This window comes from Mytilus californianus, unplaced genomic scaffold (assembly GCF_021869535.1).
Source record: "Mytilus californianus isolate M0D057914Y unplaced genomic scaffold, xbMytCali1.0.p SCAF_3, whole genome shotgun sequence".
NCBI classification, from domain to species: Eukaryota; Metazoa; Mollusca; class Bivalvia; order Mytilida; family Mytilidae; genus Mytilus; species Mytilus californianus.
Genome location: NW_026262679.1, coordinates 113,029,289 through 113,048,365, shown reverse-complemented (window position 1 = coordinate 113,048,365; position 19,077 = coordinate 113,029,289). Strand labels below are relative to the sequence as shown.

At 32.0% G+C, this 19,077-nt stretch overlaps 1 protein-coding gene across 1 annotated transcript in view; it reads left to right on the top strand.

Moving 5' to 3' along the window:
- Positions 1-18,560, top strand: part of LOC127735860 (delta-1-pyrroline-5-carboxylate synthase-like) — a 39,537-nt gene extending 20,977 nt beyond the window's left edge. Inside the window, exons 6-14 of the mRNA XM_052246262.1 lie at positions 1,829-1,988; positions 3,457-3,600; positions 4,215-4,432; positions 7,855-7,992; positions 11,824-12,019; positions 13,259-13,380; positions 15,943-16,129; positions 17,570-17,665; positions 18,257-18,560. Coding sequence (XP_052102222.1) covers positions 1,829-1,988; positions 3,457-3,600; positions 4,215-4,432; positions 7,855-7,992; positions 11,824-12,019; positions 13,259-13,380; positions 15,943-16,129; positions 17,570-17,665; positions 18,257-18,471 — 1,476 coding nt within the window. The 3' untranslated portion in view covers positions 18,472-18,560. The remainder of the gene's footprint in view (positions 1-1,828; positions 1,989-3,456; positions 3,601-4,214; positions 4,433-7,854; positions 7,993-11,823; positions 12,020-13,258; positions 13,381-15,942; positions 16,130-17,569; positions 17,666-18,256) is intronic.
- The last annotated feature ends 517 nt before the right edge of the window (positions 18,561-19,077 follow it).

The following is a 19,077-nucleotide window of genomic DNA, read 5'->3' as shown; positions in this document are numbered from 1 at the left end:
CATTTTGTATGAAGCGCGGAAGCGCTCCATTCTAAAAATGTGCGCACGGTCAACGCTTTTACAACCCTATAAAATTACTAAAAGAAGCATTCACTCCTTATAATTACATTTTTTTGCTCGGATCGTGAAAACACGATTTCTATCAAGTTTTTCTTTTATTTACCTGTGCATTTTATTGTGGAAGCTTGCGTCATCATGAATGTTATATTTCATTTTGAAATGAAGGTTAATTTCAGAATGACACAAGATTGCTGTTAGCCAATCAAAATGACATATTATAATGAAACATATATGTAATTATTGTAGGATATGATGTAATATATATGTTAAAGCATAGTTTATTTAAGTTGGATTTATGTTGAATGGACAATGATGATATTGAAAAATAAGTGTAAAGCTAATTATCTAAGATAAAAGCTAGTGATCAAAATAAATAAAGTTAAGATGTACCTACATAGAATTATCAGAAGATATCACCTTGGCTGAAAATCAAAAACAAAAAAAACAAAACAAAATAAAAGCGGTGCCTTATTAGTGCAACTGTAAATGGGTATATCTGATAGAAGTTTCTGTATGAAAACAAAAGAAGAGGCTTACTGTATACTGTGTGTGTTTTGCTTGTTGTTGAAGGCTGTAAGGTGATCTGTAGTTGTTTACATCCTTAATGTTCTTTGGTCTTTTGTGGAAAGTCACGCTTCATTGGCAACCATACCATTTCTCCTTCTTTGAATATTAAGTGGACTGAAATAAAGATGAATATGATATTTTCTCAAAGGTTGTTAAATAAAATACATACTGAATTAATCCTGTTTTGAATGAACCCCTAGTACACGACTATATATATGAATATACTTTATTTCTTATAAAACTGGGGGCCTCAGTGGCCGAGTGGTCTAAGTAGTTACTACTGTAATCACTAGCCAGTCAACACTGAGGTTGTGAGTTCAAACCTAGCTCGTGCAGGTGCCTCGACTCCAATCTTAATTGACTAGGACTTTCAGTTTTCCTATCCAAGGTCGGTAGTTTTTCTCCATGCACTCCGGCTTCCTCCACCAATAAAAACTGGCTGTCACAATAATTGCCCAAAAGCGGTGTGTAAAAGTGGCGGTAAAACACCCAAAAATCAAATCAAATCTTCTAAAACTACAATTACGTAGTTATAGAGAACATATATAAACATAACTATAAGGTACAATTATTACATGCATGTGTGAACAATACAATGAAATTAACTTGGAGGACTGACTTCTACATTTATAACTTTGATAAATTTACATAATTTTTCTAATATTACAATATTTGATGAGTTTAACAGTTGATCAAATTTATAGATATTAGGGTTTGACCAACAGTATTGCGGTAAAAATTTCTTTCTTTCTAACTCAAATGCTCTACAATTCATAATGTAATGGTACTTGTCACCAATGTCATTTGAGTCAATGAGACGGCAGACTCTGTCTTCTCTCGATAAACCCTGCCACCTTCCAGATTCAATGGGCAGATGGTGACTACCACATCTATATTGCATAATGTATAAATGAAATTGTAAGGTAAAAATAAAAAATATTTTTCAAATTGTACATTTTTTTTTAAAATACGACAACATAAAGTTTTAGGTGATTCTGCAACTCAAGCAAAGCATTCTTGTTGAAACTGGTCTTTGAGTTTTTGCTCAATACATTTTGACACCCATTTATCAGAACACATGTAGGTTGACTTAACAATCTTTCATGAAATCCCATTTCACACTCACATTGGTTAATTAGGGTTGTTCTAATCAGTGAACTAAACTGATTATTTTACAGAAATTCAAAAAACAATATTTCAGGTTAAAGCTGCAGAATGGGCCTTAGACAATGGTGTTGCCACGGTAATTTGTAATGGTAACCAGGATCATGCCATCAGAGATATATTTGCTGCAAAGAAAATCGGAACATTTTTTACTAAAACAGAGAGTTCTGCCCCTGTAGAAGTCCAGGCTATACATGGTATGTACAAGTAGGAAAGTGATTATAATGAATAAAATCAGCAGTGGAATACATGTCAATCGGACAGCAACCCAACAATCCAAATAATTAAAAGACTTTCAAGATCTAAACTCTCCTAAAAAATTGTGAATATTGAAATCATCAAAGATATGCCATCCACACCAAATTCAACAAATAACAAAAACCTTAAAAGATATGGTATACTGTTGTTCGTCCATCCGTCCATCGTCAACATGTCGGACAATAACTAAAAAACGCTTGAATCAATTTACTTGAAACTTTGGTGAATGGTTTATATCTATTGACGTGAGCTCCCTTTTGAATTTTATAAATTTTTGATTTTACGTTTCCGAGTTATAGTGTTTTATTCATTAAAAAGGGGGAAATTCCAGTTTTCAGACAATAACTCAAAAATGCTTTGAGCAGTTTTCATGAAACTTTGGTGAATTGTTTATATCTATTGACGAAAGCTCCCTTTCCATTTTTATAAATTTTAGATTTTACGTTTCCGAGTTATGGGATTTTATTCATAAAAAAGGGGGGATTTTCAAGTTTTTGGACAATAACTCAAAAGTGCTTCGAGCAGTTTTCATGAAACTTTGGTGTATCCAATGTCAACACTCCAAGATAATTCCTTGAGAGATGCACCCTTGTGGAAATAACCCTTTCATGTTGACTATTTGGGTATTCACTTCCATAATTGAAGTGTACAGCAAATTTGAAAATACCAAGTAACAGTATTGCCATCAGAATAATAGATGCAAGGTTAGACTGAATTAAAAACAAATCATTTGCCTTTACCAATTTGAACCAGCATTTGTTGGAATGTAGCTTTGAGTTCCTAAAGTTGCTGTTTTGTTTCAGGTAATTTTACCTGATTGACTCTACTTGGAATACATTTCTGCAGCCCTTGCCTAATCCTATACATGTATTACATGAGAATTTAAGAAGATACAGTAAAAATGATTAATATTTTGGCATATAAAACAGAAAAAATAACCCAGAAGGTCTGACAGTTAATTTCTATATTTATCTGAAGCCAGTTTAAATTTTCTGTTTTATTACATCGGCTGGGGCCTAGATTTCATATAAATATTTATTAATACCAAGTCTCTACTTTCACCTGAATGTAAAAGGCTACCAAACTAGTCTCTTAATGGAGATCTATGTTTATAGTAAATAGAACATTATTTTGGGACAAATTGTTAGTGAATTGGTACTGTAGTTGTTACCTTTAATATAGATTTATTAATTAGTCAGTGGTATGCATAACTGTCAGGAGACAGGCATAGATACTGAAGTCAGAGAGAATCAAATCATAGTTAAATAATGTCAAAATTACAAATAATTATATTGTTTGAAAATATTCTTGTATTGATTTGCCTTATGTGGTACAGTATATTAATTATCTTCAAATGATGTTTAAGACCAAGAAAAAGAAAAGAAGTTTTTATTTAAATTTTTTCAGCAAGAGAAGGAAGTAGAGCATTACAAGCTTTGACTGGTGAACAGAGAGCAGTTATAATAAACAAACTAGCTGATTTATTACTAGAAAGACAGACAGATATTTTGAGTGCCAATCAGATAGATGTAGATAAAGCTTATACTGATGGTAAGTACTAGGACACTGTCTACAAGACTTTGTCAAGTTGTTAAGTTTTGTGAATTTGTTGTCTGTCTCATATATATATGTATATTGTAAAGGAGTACATGTGCACAGATGTCATATGACCTTTAGGTTTATAGAATTCATTAATTTCTAAAATTATTGAAATACTGCAGCATATAGGAAACATGTTAGATTTCCAATTCTTTTGAATTTCTGAAATTTATCATTGTACTTTGTAAAACATACAAAATACACTTAATTTGACAATAAAAAGATACCATAGATCACACAGTGCCTAAGATCAAAGACTGTACATATGCTAGAACTTGGTTGTCTAGATCTTCACGAAAGGAGTTTTACAATCATGTTTATAATTACTAATAAGAATGACCAACTGATAAAAAGATATAAACCATTAGAAATGTATTGTACTTAGTCTGTCTTTTTTTGTATATATATTTTCAAACTTTGATATTTTGCAACTGACTCCCTGCATAGAAAATGTGTTTATTTCATTACAGGCATAGACAATGTATTAATTATTATTACAGGAGTAGACAGTGTGTTAATGTTGTAACAGACATAGACAGTAATAATAATGTTAATTACTATTACAGGAGTAGACAGTGTGTTAATATCAAGACTTGTGTTAAATGAGAAGAAGCTGAAGACATTATATACAGGATTGAAACAGATAGCTAAAACATGTAATTCTATTGTGGGCAGAGTAACTAGGAGAACTCAAGTGGCCGAGGGTTTAGAACTTTGTCAGGTTACTGCACCAATAGGCGTACTGATGGTGATATTTGAATCTCGTCCAGATGCACTTCCACAGGTAAGCTATCTTTTGTTGTCAACAGGGAGCTGTTATTTGAAATTGTCCCAGGTTACTATGGCAATTAAATGTTACTTGATGAAGTCCACATATTAACAAGATGTGTTTCTTATAATACCTATCAACCTCTGAAAATGAAAATGCAGGTCATGACTGGTCAAATGTTTTTCAGTTGAATTTTAGCATTTAGAGGATTTTTTTAATATTCTATAACATATTTAAATTTCGTACAAATGTTCACACTTGTGAAGTATTTGCTGAAAATTATTTTAAATTTCTACTTTTGTTTTCATTTTAATTTCATTGTATATGTTAAATATTTATTAATAATCAAATACCAATATAAAGCAATGCCCTTTAATTGTTTCATTCACACTATTATTTATTAATGAATTTTATAGAACCAAACTATAATAAGAAATCAGATATAGCTAATGTGCTCCTATACATAGGAGGAAGATTTACTGTTGTTTACATTGTGTGCATATGCAGAGCACATGGGTTTTTAAGTGACAACAAATATAAAGGTTCAAAATTGTTTAGGGACTTGTACCTCTTTACAGATATAAATGAAGAGGTTCAGATTGTTTTAAAATTGATTTTAATAGGATGATTGATACTTGCATACAGCAAATTTTATAAATCAGGACATAAAATTGTATGTCTAGCTTGACTGGCTTCAACCATTCTACGGTACAATTAATGAGATAATTAGTGAATTGTTCAATCAAAAAAGTGTCAAAATTAAGTTTTGATATCTGTAAAACATTCAATTGAGAGCAAATTATCGAAATTCCTATCCATGAAGAATTTGAATTTGCTGTTTTCAAGAGGAAAATCTAGCATTTTAGACATTGGAAGTCTCATGGCACTAGAATAAGGGTGAAAACTTGTCATTTGATGAAATCCCAGGTTATTTGATGACCCTGGCTGGTATTGAAATATCTTGGGTGAGCACTAAAACTCCTTGGTGTTACTCGCAAAAATAGGATCAGTTGACAGGTATGTTAATTCTTGATTTTTGTCTTGTTGGGTTATTGTCTCATTGAGCCGTGCTATCCTTCCCAGTACTTAAATTGTTACGAGCATGTAAAAACAGTATTTATTTTATTTTGCCTATTTTTATACGACCGCAAAAATTTTTTTATGGTCGTATATTGGTATGACGTTGTCATCGTCGTCGTCGTCCGAAGACACATTGGTTTTCGCACTCTAACTTAAGTTTAAGTGAATGGATCTCTATGAAATTTTACCACAAGGTTCAATACCACAAAAGGAAGGTTGGGATTGATTTTGGGGGTTATGGTACCAACAGTAAAGGAATTAGGGGCCAAAAAGGGGCCAAAAATAAGCATTTTTGTAACTTCCAGACATACCTTGTGTGTTAGTGTATGGATCTCTCTGACATTGTACCACAAGGTTCCATATCACAAAAGGAATGCTGGGATTGATTTTGGGGGTAATTGCCTCAAAATTTTAGGAATTAGGGGCCAAAAAAGGGGCAAAAAACAAGCATTTTTCTAGTTTCATGACAATAACTTGTGTGTAAGTGTACGGATCTTTCTGAAATTGTACTACAAGGTTCCATATCACAAAGGGAAAGCTGGAATTGAGTTTGGGGGTAATTGCCGAAACCTTTAGGAATTGGGGGTCAAAAAGGGGCCAAAAATAAGCATTTTTCTAGTTTCCAGACAATAACTTGTGTTCAAGTGTATGGATCTCTCTGAAATTGTACTGCAAGGTACCATACCACAAAGGGAAGGCTGGGATTGATGATGGGGGTAATTGCCTCAATATTTTAGGAATTAGGGGCCAAAAAGGGGCAAAAAACAAGCATTTTTCTAGTTTCAGGACAATAACTTGTGTGTAAGTGTATGGATCTTTCTGAAATTGTACTACAAGGTTCCATATCACAAAGGGAAAGCTGGGTTTGAGTTTGGGGGTAATTGCCCTAAAGGTTTAGGAATTTGGGGCCAAAAAGGGGCCAAAAAACACATTTTTCTAGTTTCCAGACAATAACTTGTGTTCAAAAGTATGGATCTCTCTGAAATTGTACTGCAAGGTACCATACCACAAAAGGAAGGCTGGGATTGAGTTTGGGGGTGATGAATCATTAGGGGGTTCAAAAAATTTGGGGGGGGATTTTTTTTTTTTTTTCCTTTTTTTTCTTTTTTTCCTTTTTTTTTTCTTTTAAAATTTTCCATTTTAAGTTGGTTATTTCTGATTTATATTTAAAAGCAAATAATAATGATATGGTAGGAGATACACACCAAACAGGATGTGTAAATTATTATATAATAAGTATTGTGCAATAGTAAGAAATTTTCAATTGCACAGTATTGCACAATAGCAAGAAATCTTCAATTGCACAGTATTGCGCAATAGCAAGAAATCTTCAATTGCACAGTATTGCGCAATAGCAAGAAATATCCAATAGCACAATATTGCGCAATAGCAAGAAATTGTCAATTGTACAGTATTGCACAATAGCAAGAAATATTTAATTGCACAGTATTGTGCAAAAGAAGATACTTCGTATAAATTGCTTATTTCTTGACCAATTTCAATGGGGTTTTATTCTTGAATTCTTGGGGTTCTTTAATATGCTGAATCTAACCGTGTATTTAGTTTTTGGATTTTGGGCCCCGTTTTTAAATTGGTCCACATTGAGGTCCAAAGGGTCCAAAATTAAACTTTGTTTGATTTCATCAAAAATTGAATTATTGGGGTTCGTTGATATGCCGAATCTAACCGTGTATTTAGATTCTTAATTTTTGGTTCTGTTTTCAAATTGGTCTACATTAAGGTCCAAAGGGTCCAAAATTAAACTTAGTTTGATTTTAACAAAAATTGAATTCTTAGGGTTCTTTGATATGCTGAATCTAAACATGTATTTAGATTTTTGATTATGGGCCCAGTTTTCAAGTTGGTCCAAATCGGGGTCCAAAATTAAACTTTGTTTGATTTCAACAAAAATTGAATATATGGGGTTCTTTGATATGCTGAATCTAACCATGTATTTAGATTTTTGATTTTTGGGCCCCGTTATCAACTTTGTCCACATTTAGGTCAAAAGGGTCCAAAATTAAACTTTGTTTGATTTCATCAAAAATTGAATTCTTGGGGTTCTTTGATATGCTGAATCTAACCATGTATTTAGATTTTGGATATTGGACCATAATAGGTGAATGTCCAATTTAAAATTTTTAAGTTCTTAGACCACCTTCATTCTGTGTCAGAAACCTATGCTGTGTCAAATATTTAATCACAATCCAAATGCAAAGCTGTATCAAGCTTGAATGTTGTGTCCATACTTGCCCCAACTGTTCAGGGTTCGACCTCTGCGGTCGTATCAACCAGTGCCCTGCGGAGCATTTTATTATATGATAAACACCATATTACAAATGTACATCTATTGTTAGGTAGCAGCTCTGGCTATTAGTAGTGCTAATGGTTTGTTACTAAAAGGAGGAAAGGAAGCATCTAACAGTAATAAGTTATTACATGAATTGGTGGAAGAGGCATTGGAACCTTTTGTTCCTAAAGAAACCGTAGCTTTGGTAAGTTTATATACCCTATCAATCATGAAAAATATATCCAATCAATCATGGAAAATGATAAACAAGCTTTGATAAATAAGTGCAATTTGTCAATTTATATACGTGCTGAAAAAAGATTTTAACAGTAAAAAGAAAATTGCATGAAAGTCTAGATTTTATGTGCTATTCAGAATTATGAGTCAAAAGACAATTTTTATTTTTTATTTAGTTTGATGTCTGTTTTATCAAACTATTTTGACATAAAATGATGAGCAATCAGCTTTGTCAGTCCTTTATTATAAACATTGACTTGTTCATTGCTTGCATTTGACATAACCTTATGCTATAACTGATAATTCTCTTTTATAATTTTGTACACTTGCTTAAGAACTAGCATGATGCTTTTACTAAATTAATTATTAATTTCTAAAAACTTATTTTAGTAAGGAATTTGGAAAAAGAAAAAAAAACTCAAGTTTCCTTGCTTGCTTCAATCAGCAGATTTTTAGACAGATCAACCTCATACATGATTTATCTAAAATATAAGGCTGTATTTAGAGAGAAAAGATACTAAGGGGGCATTCAAAAATCATAGGTCCAATTAAAGCAGGTAATACCATTACCACAATTAAATCTACAAAAAAAAACAATAACCAAACGATACACAGAAGACCAAAGATTGAGCAACATGAACACCACTAAAAACGGGATGAACTCATGTGCTCCAGAAGGTCTAGCCTGTCTGCTCCATATGTGGCACCTGTATATATGATGAACTCATGTACTCCAGAAGGTCTAGTCTGTCTGCTCCACATGTGGCACCTGTATATATGATGAACTCATGTGCTCCAGAAGGTCTAGTCTGTCTACTCCACATGTGGCACCTGTATATATGATGAACTCATGTGCTCCTGAAGGTCTAGTCTGTCTGCTCCAAATGTGGCACCTGTATATATGATGAACTCATGTGCTCCAGAAAGTCTAGCCTGTATGCTCCACATGTGGCACCTGTATATATGATGAAATCATGCTTTATATTCTATTTGTTTTAAACTTTGGTGTTTCATTATTTTTTGATACAAATAGTATCACATATTACTTTGTAAACTTTACCTTACCATTTGGAAGATCGTTCTATATAGAAAAGAATAACGCTTGTGGATTTAGATACTGCATCAAGTCATTTCTAAACAAATAAAAGGGGAATCCTAATGTTGACCTTACTATACACAAACTGTCCTTAAAGTACGATACTTGCAATAAATGGAACCTTCCTTTAATTGCAAACCTTAAAAAGATGTTACAACCCAATCAAAAATAAAATTAATAAGTAACTAAGGGATATTTAACCTTTTCAGCCTGATTTAAGAAGTGTATGTTTGGAAGAAAATTCTGAAAAAAATAATCATTTCAATCAAGTCTTCCAGGACATATTTGGCTATACAAATTTATGAGAAATATATAATAAAACTTTGCTATTTTTTGTCTCGTAAATTTTAAAACCACATATTTTCATTTCAAGAACGTGTTGGTCTTTTCCTGGTTAATTGAAATGCTGTTTCTATTTATTACAATATCTTCAGTTTGTGCTTACTTGTCAAATCAACAGATTATAAAATTGTTGCAAAATACAATTTTGCAGTGACAATTGGACTGAATCAACATACTGTGCTGTTAAAAATGTAAAATTTGTTAAGATAATTTCATGATACCTGGGCTATTTTGACCTTAAAATATACCTTCTTTCAAAACTCAGTTCTAGGCATGAAATACAAATTTATAATATAGAAATAAGGTGTGGAATGATTGACATTGAGACAACTGACCACCAAAAGACAAAAGGACAAGGATGATAGCAACAGCAGGTCACTATATGGCCTTCAACAATGAGCAAAATCCATACAATATAGGTAAATATAAAAGGCCCCTGTTAAGGATGTTCGCTGCTCTTGTTTTTGACATTTTGTCAGATATTCAGAATCCTCTGGTTTTATCCATGTAATGCCATTAAAAATTTTGCCCACTAACCCCTACTTTTCTTTTCATAATTTAATTAAATATAGTTTAAAAGCCATTATTGAAAATCTTATCAAATCCTTGTTATTTTATCATAGTTTTTGAAAGAAAAAAGGTGCCAATTTTCAATGTATGAAAAATCAAGAGAAAACCATTTCCCACGAAATTTCCAATGGCTCATATCTCAAAAACAAAGACATGGAGCTATAATTTTTTTCTACTGCCTAAGTTCCGTTATTTATATACTATGAATTTTTCTCTAATTTTTACCCGATTTATCCTTTTCCTGACATGTTGATTATTTTTATTTAATCAACGTGTGGTTCGTTTGATCTGAGTTCTTCATTGGTCAAAATTCGATTATGATGTCAAATTTTCTTGCTTTCTTCTGTATTTCTTTATGTGACAACATGAAGAAAGGTGACCATGGATGATGACATCACATAGAAAGAACACATCTTTTTGCAGATCATTCGAAAAGAAGGATTAAGATTGTCTGTAAATCATTAGAGAAACAGAATTCACCTAAATCTCGTGCAATACAATATTGATCTACTCTTGACAGTTAAAATTTAAATATTTAAAACACTTAGCGAGTCTCGCATTTAAATTTGAAAGTTTAATTGTCTTGAGTGGATAATTATTGTATCACACTCGATGCAGTGGTAGATTCTGTATACAACAGTCTTTTAAAAAGCTTGTTATTTTGAAACAGAATAGCGAACATCCTTAACAAAATGTGAAAACGGTCTGAATTAAGCAATTTGTGATTTTACAGATAAATGAGGTACAGTAAAGAAGGGAACAAGGGATAAGCTTCAGATGCCTTTTAAAAAGCTATATACTCTGAAATTAGATGCTTTAAAACAGCTTTGAATTATTGGTGGAGGGGTGGATTTGGATAATTGAAAAAAATCATTAAAATATGTCACAATACTCAGATCTTTCCTCACCTATACTCCTTTCAAAATAACAACATTTTTCATTAAAACTTATTCTCATATTTTTGATATTTTATAAAATATGGCTATTGAATTGAAAATTTTTATTAAGCCTTGAGATCATGAAGGATACAGATTCAAATCTGCTTTGATATTTTCTTCATTTTTTACACAAAAAAACCAAAGTGGTGAAATATTAGTTCAATTATAAATGATCGTGAACCCAAAAAAATCTTTAACCTCTTTAAATCCTGGTTGATATAACTTCATACAGCAACTATAACTTTTATACTGGGATTCTTTCCTATTCAATATTCACTAGGCCTTGGTTTACTCTTGTATATACTGGTACACAGTATATAAAAAAGAAGTGCGGTATGATTGACAATGAAGTAACTAGCCACCAGAGACCAAAGGACTGATATATTTGATATTTAGTGGTATGATTGACAATGAAGTAACTAGCCACCAGAGACCAAAGGACTGATATATTTGATATTTAGTGATATGATTGACAATGAAGTAACTAGCCACCAGAGACCAAAGGACTGATATATTTGATATTTAGTGATATGATTGACAATGAAGTAACTAGCCACCAGAGACCAAAGGACTGATATATTTGATATTTAGTGATATGATTGACAATGAAGTAACTTGCCACCAGATACCAAAGGACTGATATATTTGATATTTAGTGGTATGATTGACAATGAAGTAACTAGCCACCAGAGACCAAAGGACTGATGTATTTGATATTTAGTGGTATGATTGACAATGAAGTAACTTGCCACCAGAGACCAAAGGACTGATATATTTGATATTTAGTGATATGATTGACAATGAAGTAACTAGCCACCAGAGACCAAAGGACTGATATATTTGATATTTACAGGTGAGCAGAAAAGAAGACATAGAAGATTTGTTACAGATGACAAACTACATAGACCTTGTAATACCCAGGGGGTCTAGTGATATGATAGCTAAGATACAGGCTGCCAGTAAGGGGATACCAGTCCTTGGACACAGTGAAGGGGTCTGCCATGTTTATATAGATAAAGAAGCCAATCATGACATGGCTCTCAAGATTGGTAAATAGTATTTTAATTTCATAATTTAAGTCTGCTTAGTAGAAAGGAAATGGGAGAATGTTGAGTAAAGTTATATTAATTAAATTAAATTGTGTGTACCAACCAGCTTATTTCAGTACCTCCATTTTACAGTTTGTAATGTTAAATGTAATGACTAAAGGTACACTAATGAGATCATTGCCATTGGGAAAATACTTTCAGTTGCAGCTACAGAGGGGAAAGTACCATTTATTTCTAAAACCAAAAGAAAAGCATATTATCTTTTTTTTGTCCACTTCAACAAAGTAGAACAACTTATTTCGAAATGCTGATGTACACATACATACAATTCAGTAGCAGGGGCAGATAATAAAGCATCCAAATGTAACATGTTGTTTTCGCAATGTTACTAATAATAAACATAAAAAACAATTCAAAATTCACAACATAAATAACAAATAAGTTATGGTAATGTAAAGCAGTTGCAAAATAGAACAAACTTGCTGCAGGGGCGTAAAATTCAGGGCAATGCTGTTTACATTTTTATCAACATTAAGTTCTTATTCATGGCAGTACTTTATATACATGTAACATTTTGATGATTGACAGGAAAAGTAGCATGATGATATTGCAGTAAGAATCAGTGTGACCTAGTATAGCACCAAAACCGATCAACTAGTTTTTTTTCTGATTTAAGCTATAAATGAGCACATGGAACCCATATTTATTTTGGTAATCATTTGTGCACTGCTTCAAATATTCTTTATAAAAACTACAAGAAAAAATCAGCTTTTAGCTTTCTACTGCCAGTTATATGATATCACAAAACTTTAATCAGATTCAACCTTCACTTTGGTATCAAACTTAAAAGCATATTAAAGGATCACTGTGCAAAAAAACTGGGTTAAATAACATCTCTTTCTGTTTAAAAGATGTGTTTTTTTTCCAAAAGAGTATGAAAATATGTAATTTTGTGATATGAAACATGTCAAAACAAAATAGAACTTTCGCAGAATGTAATTCAATAATGACTTTGTGTCAAAATTTGAAGAAAAGATCAATATAAAGATCTCTTGTACCATATTCCCTTATAAAATAAGCAGAGAATAACAAAAAATGAAATATTAGGAGTTTCAAAGTTGCATTTGTCCAATAAAAAGGGAAAATTAATTCCTATATAAATTATCTGTCTCAGGAGAATTCTGTGAAAAAGCGTTTTAATGTTTTGCTTACTATATTGAGCTGACTTATATTTTTCAGTGAGAGATTCTAAGTGTGATTATCCTTCAGCATGTAATGCCGTAGAAACCGTACTGATCAATAAACATCTACTAAAGTCAACTTTCTTTGAGACACTTTTAGACATGTTGAAGAATGAAGGGGTAGGTAATGTCAACTTTCTTTGAGACACTTTTAGACATGTTGAGGAATGAAGGGGTAGGTAATGTCAACTTTCTTTGAGACACTTTAAGACATGTTGAAGAATGAAGGGGTAGGTAAAGTCAACTTTCTTTGAGACACTTTAAGACATGTTGAAGAATGAAGGGGTAGGTAATGTCAACTTTCTTTGAGACACTTTTAGACATGTTGAGGAATGAAGGGGTAGGTAATGTCAACTTTCTTTGAGACACTTTAAGACATGTTGAAGAATGAAGAAGTAGGTAATGTCAACTTTCTTTGAGACACTTTAAGACATGTTGAAGAATGAAGGGGTAGGTAAAGTCAACTTTCTTTGAGACACTTTAAGACATGTTGAAGAATGAAGGGGTAGGTAATGTCAACTTTCTTTGAGACACTTTTAGACATGTTGAGGAATGAAGGGGTAGGTAATGTCAACTTTCTTCGAGACACTTTAAGACATGTTGAAGAATGAAGAAGTAGGTAATGTCAACTTTCTTTGAGACACTTTAAGACATGTTGAAGAATGAAGGGGTAGGTAATGTCGACTTTCTTTGCGACACTTTTAGACATGTTGAAGAACAAAGGGGTATCTAAATAATAGCAGAATTATTACACATTAATTGAAATGTAATAAATCACAAAATTTTACCAATATTGTTACTACCATGCAGTCATTGAGATGCAAACAAAATCATTTCAATATTACATTTCAATATTAGTTCCCTGTCGGTGAAACTGCAACTTCAATCAAATGATAAGTTATTTTGGTACATGTATATACTGTGGATTCATTATTATTCATTGGGTACCAATTTTCGTGGATTTCGTGGGTACAGGTTAACCACAAATTTAAATGTTCAACGAATTACACATTTTCTATAAGGTTGTATGCAGACTTTGGCAAATGCATGAAATCAAATATCCACGACAATGCAAATTTTTCTCAATCCATGAAAATTGATACCCACGAAAATAAATGAATCCACAGTAGTCATATAACATTTTTATTTTTTAACAGAATACTTTCTAATTTGGTTCCGGTTAAGCAACTTTGTGCCAAAGTTGCGGCCCTAGGACAAAAAACTGCTATAAAATATCAGTTTTCTGCATGTTTTTCTGTAATGCCTGTTTCAAACCATTAGGTATTTGGTGTATTGTCAAATCATTAGAAAATATCACTATCAATTTTCCAAGGGAAATAAAAAAACCTTGATTACGGTACTCAGAGGTTAGGTTGGGCTAGCAGTTGTTGAAAATATTAGTATCTTTAAATGCTTTGACCCAATTAATGATAAGATCTTCTTAACACTTTGCCAAAATGAGCTGAAACTTCACCAGATCGTTGAAAAATGTCCATTGTGTTTGGAAGGATTTATGTACATATTTTTTAGATGAACGCAAAATTTTTGCGGTCGTAGAATGGTATGACGTTGTCGTCATTGTCGTCCGAACACATTTTATTTCCAGACAATAGCTTGAGTATAAGTTTATGGATCTCTATGAAATTGTACCACAAAAGGAAGGTTTGGATTGATTTTGGGGGTTAATGTTTTAACTGTTTAGGAATTAGGGGCAAAAAGGGTCCAAAGACAAGCATTTTTCTTGTTTCAGGACAATAACTTGTGTATAAGTGTATGGATCTCTATGAAATTGTACCACAAGGTTCCATACCTCAAAAGGAAAGTTGGGATTGATTTTGGGGGTTATGGCCCAAACCGTTTAGGAATTAGGGGCAAAAAAACAAGGATGTTCTAGTTTTCAGACAACAACTGAAGTATAAGTGTATTGATCTCTATGAAATTGTATCACAAGGTTCCATTCCAAAAAAGTTGGGATAGATTTTGGGGGTTATGGCACTAACCGTTTAGGAAAAAGGGGCCAAAAACAATACTTTTCTAATACTTTGTATAAATTGCTTATTTCTTGACCAATTTCAATGGGGTTTAATTCAAAGTCTTGAATTCTTGGGGTTCTTTGATATACTGAATATAACCGTGTATTGAGATTTTGGATGTTGGGCCCACTTTTAAATTGTAGTCCAAAGGATCCAAAATTAAACTTTACTTGATTTAAAAAAAAAAATGAATTCTTGGGGTTCTTTGATATGCTGAATCTAACTGTTATTTAGATTTTTGATTTTTGATTTTGGCCCTGGTTTTCAAATTTGTTCACATTAAGGTCCAACGGGTTCAAAATTAAATTTAGTTTGCTTTTAAGAAAAATTGAATTCTTAGTTCTTTGATAGGCTGAATCTAGACATGTATTTAAATTTTTTTTATTTTGGGCCCAGTTTTCAAGTTGGTCCAAATCGGGGTCCAAAATTAACTTTGTTTGATTTCAACAAAAATTGAATATATGCCGAATCTAACTGTGTATTTAGAAAAATGGAAATTTTAACCTTCTAAACTTCAAACATTACACTTGCAAAATTAAGTTGCATGCTGTTTGTTATGTGATGATTAGACCTCTCTGACATATTATACATGCTCCTTCTACAATATGCATAAGTTTCTTTATCTTTATAAATTTTATTGTATTGTCAGGTGAAGATATATGCTGGACCTAGAATGTCCAGTGTTTTAAAATTTGGACCACCACCTGCTGTTTCCTTACATAAAGAATATGGAGGATTAGAATTGACCATGGAAATCGTAGAAAATACCACAGAGGCTGTCAACCATATTAATAAATACAGCAGTTCACATACAGATGTTATTATAACCGATAATGGTATTATTTCCTTTTAAAAAAAAATCACAATTTTTTGCAGATACCAACTACCAGTTCAAAAAAAAAAAAAACTCATAAAAATACAAGGCTTATAATTTTATATGCTAGACACACATTTTGTCTTCACATGACTCATCAGTGGAGGTCCAATCAGAAGGGATACCAAATTAATTAGGAAAGATCATGTGAAAGAAGGCTGCATGTACTGTATTGGCCTCACAAATATCTACATAGCAATTCAATCAAAATAGCAAGTGACTATTATCTACAATACAAGGAAATAAATGTATGGTCATTTTCCAATGTTCAGATATGATTTACATAAGTATAAAATCATTGTTTGATATGGACAGATTTATTATTATGAAGTTGTTTGCTTTTGCTTTCTCTTCAGTCACCTTTGATATTTATAATCAATGTACTTTTGTTAGATTGACAATTTTCATCAAATTCATGTCATTAAATGATGATTAAGTTTTTTTTTTTGGCAATTTTTACCCCTCAGGCAAAGTTGACCTCAGATGGATTTGGCTATTATCTTTGGGTCCTTTTTGGTCTTATAGCTCTTCAACTGTTTCATTACTTTTACATCCTTGGCTTTGAGTGTTCCTGATAAATCCAGAAAAGTACATCGGAAGCATGAAATTTATAAAGCTTTTGTTTTCATTTTTTACAGCACTGTGTCAATACCGCTGCTGATGGACTATCAGTCCCAGAGGGTATCATCAGCTTTATAACAAATCTTTCATAAATTGTCTGTTTGTAAATTTATAAATAATTAAGAAACTAAGGTTTTAACTCCCTCAGGCAAAGTTGGCCTTCGATGGATTTGGCTATTATTTTTGGGTACTTTTTTTATCTTATAGCTCTTCAACTGTTCTGGTTCTTATACATCCTTGACTTTCAAATATTTGGCTTTGAACGTTTCTGATGAAGGTAAATCCAGAAAAGCAATTCAGATGCACCAAATTTATAATTATTGTTTCTATTTTTTACCCCATGCAACATTGTTATATTTATGTACAGATAGTATAGAGGAATTAAGTGTTTCTTGCTTTCAAGCAAGAGGCTTGGAAATTGGATTTTTTTAGATATATAGCCCTTTACCAGTCACATAAGGATATATTTGTTGAAAATTACCCCCTTTTTCCCATTACTTGACAGTATATACATACATTTGCCTTCATTTATGGAAGAGATTGAAATGTTTCCTGCATTCTTTGGAGCAGTTATTACCGGTAACAAGATTTGTATGAGATTACTTATTTCATAAAGTTAATTTCAGATATTTTTTTGAATAGTTTTTTGGTTGTTTTAATAGTTTTTTTGTTGTTTTTTTTTTTTATCATTTTACAATTTTTAAATCATGATTATAAACTGTATCTCCTCCATTGTTTAAGAAACATTGTGGGCTAATAGATTTTAAACCCATTTTTTCAGAACACTATGCCAGTGACTTTTTGAGTGGTGTAGACAGTGCCTGTGTATTTCACAATGCCAGTACAAGATTTGCTGATGGTTACAGATTTGGTCTAGGTATATATACTAATTATCTAACTGTTTACTCAGTGTATAGACTGCTTGATTTTATTGAACATCAGAAGAAATACACTTCTTAAAAAAGTATGTGTGCATTTGATGAAGAAATTTAAATCATTAATACATTACATGTTACAGAGCACCAAAATAGTTTCATTTCTAAAAAAAGTGATCAATGCTTCATCTACTTGAACCTTGTTCTTCATGTATTAGGAGCTTGGTTAGGGTTCTGATGGTCAGGTGTTTCAAATAAACGTTGAAATTTTCCAGCATGGGGTATTTTAGCTTATTGCATGACCATGTGAACTGTGCTTAAATAACCCCTCACGAAAACTTTGCCAACAATATTGATATGAAAGGTTAACTCATCTTCGATGAACTTAACTACCACAAAAAATGATTATAAATTGAAATCCTAAAATTATTCACATTAGTATTTTATATGACTACTAGCTTCATTTACAATTTGAATTGAATTGAGGGAATTATTTTTAAATAGCAGAGTGGTCATCCATCAACATATATATATTATACAATTTATGACTGGTCATTCAGTAAATCCATTGTAACATTATATTTGTTCTGTAGGAGCAGAGGTAGGTATCAGTACAACGAGGATCCATGCCAGGGGACCAGTAGGAGTTGAAGGGTTACTGACATCAAAATGGATTTTACAAGGACATGGACAAGCAGCCACAGATTTTACGGATGGAAATGAGCAATTTATACATAAAAGTTTACCATTGGACTACAGTGACAAAGTGGTACAAAGTAATGATCATACTTCTGAAGAACAGCAATAGAATTATTCTCAATATAAAAGTTAATGGCTACCAATGATATGGTGTTGATTATTTACAAATGCAAAATTTACAAGGTTATAATATTGCGAGGGTCATATTTCACTTATTAACATTTTCAATTTCAAATAATTGTTTGGTTTTTTTTTTTTAGACAAAAAAATTTAGATTTAGCCAAAATATTAATTTGTGTCAAGTACTATAATTTCGTATGAATTTACCAAAAAGACAAAAAATGTAACGGCAGCTATGTCTTGATAGCACAATTTTATATGATGTCAAAACTGAAATGTGCCAGGTTTAAGTCAAAACTTTTATAGCTAATTTCACAAATATTTGGCAAACTAAAATGTAGTACAAGTGTAGCACAAACTTTTTTTTGGCAACCAATAAGATAATGCCAACATACTTATTTTCTTCATCATAATCTGAGTCATATTTAAATATTGTATATAATCTTTTCAGTTTATTGTATTCTTTGTCATTTCATTTGTTAAATCAGGTTTAATACCTTTTATTTTTGGAAAAATTTAGTCTCAAAATGTACCTTCTCCATCTACTCCATTTCATAATATACACATGGAAATTGATTACATAATCCAGTAAGCA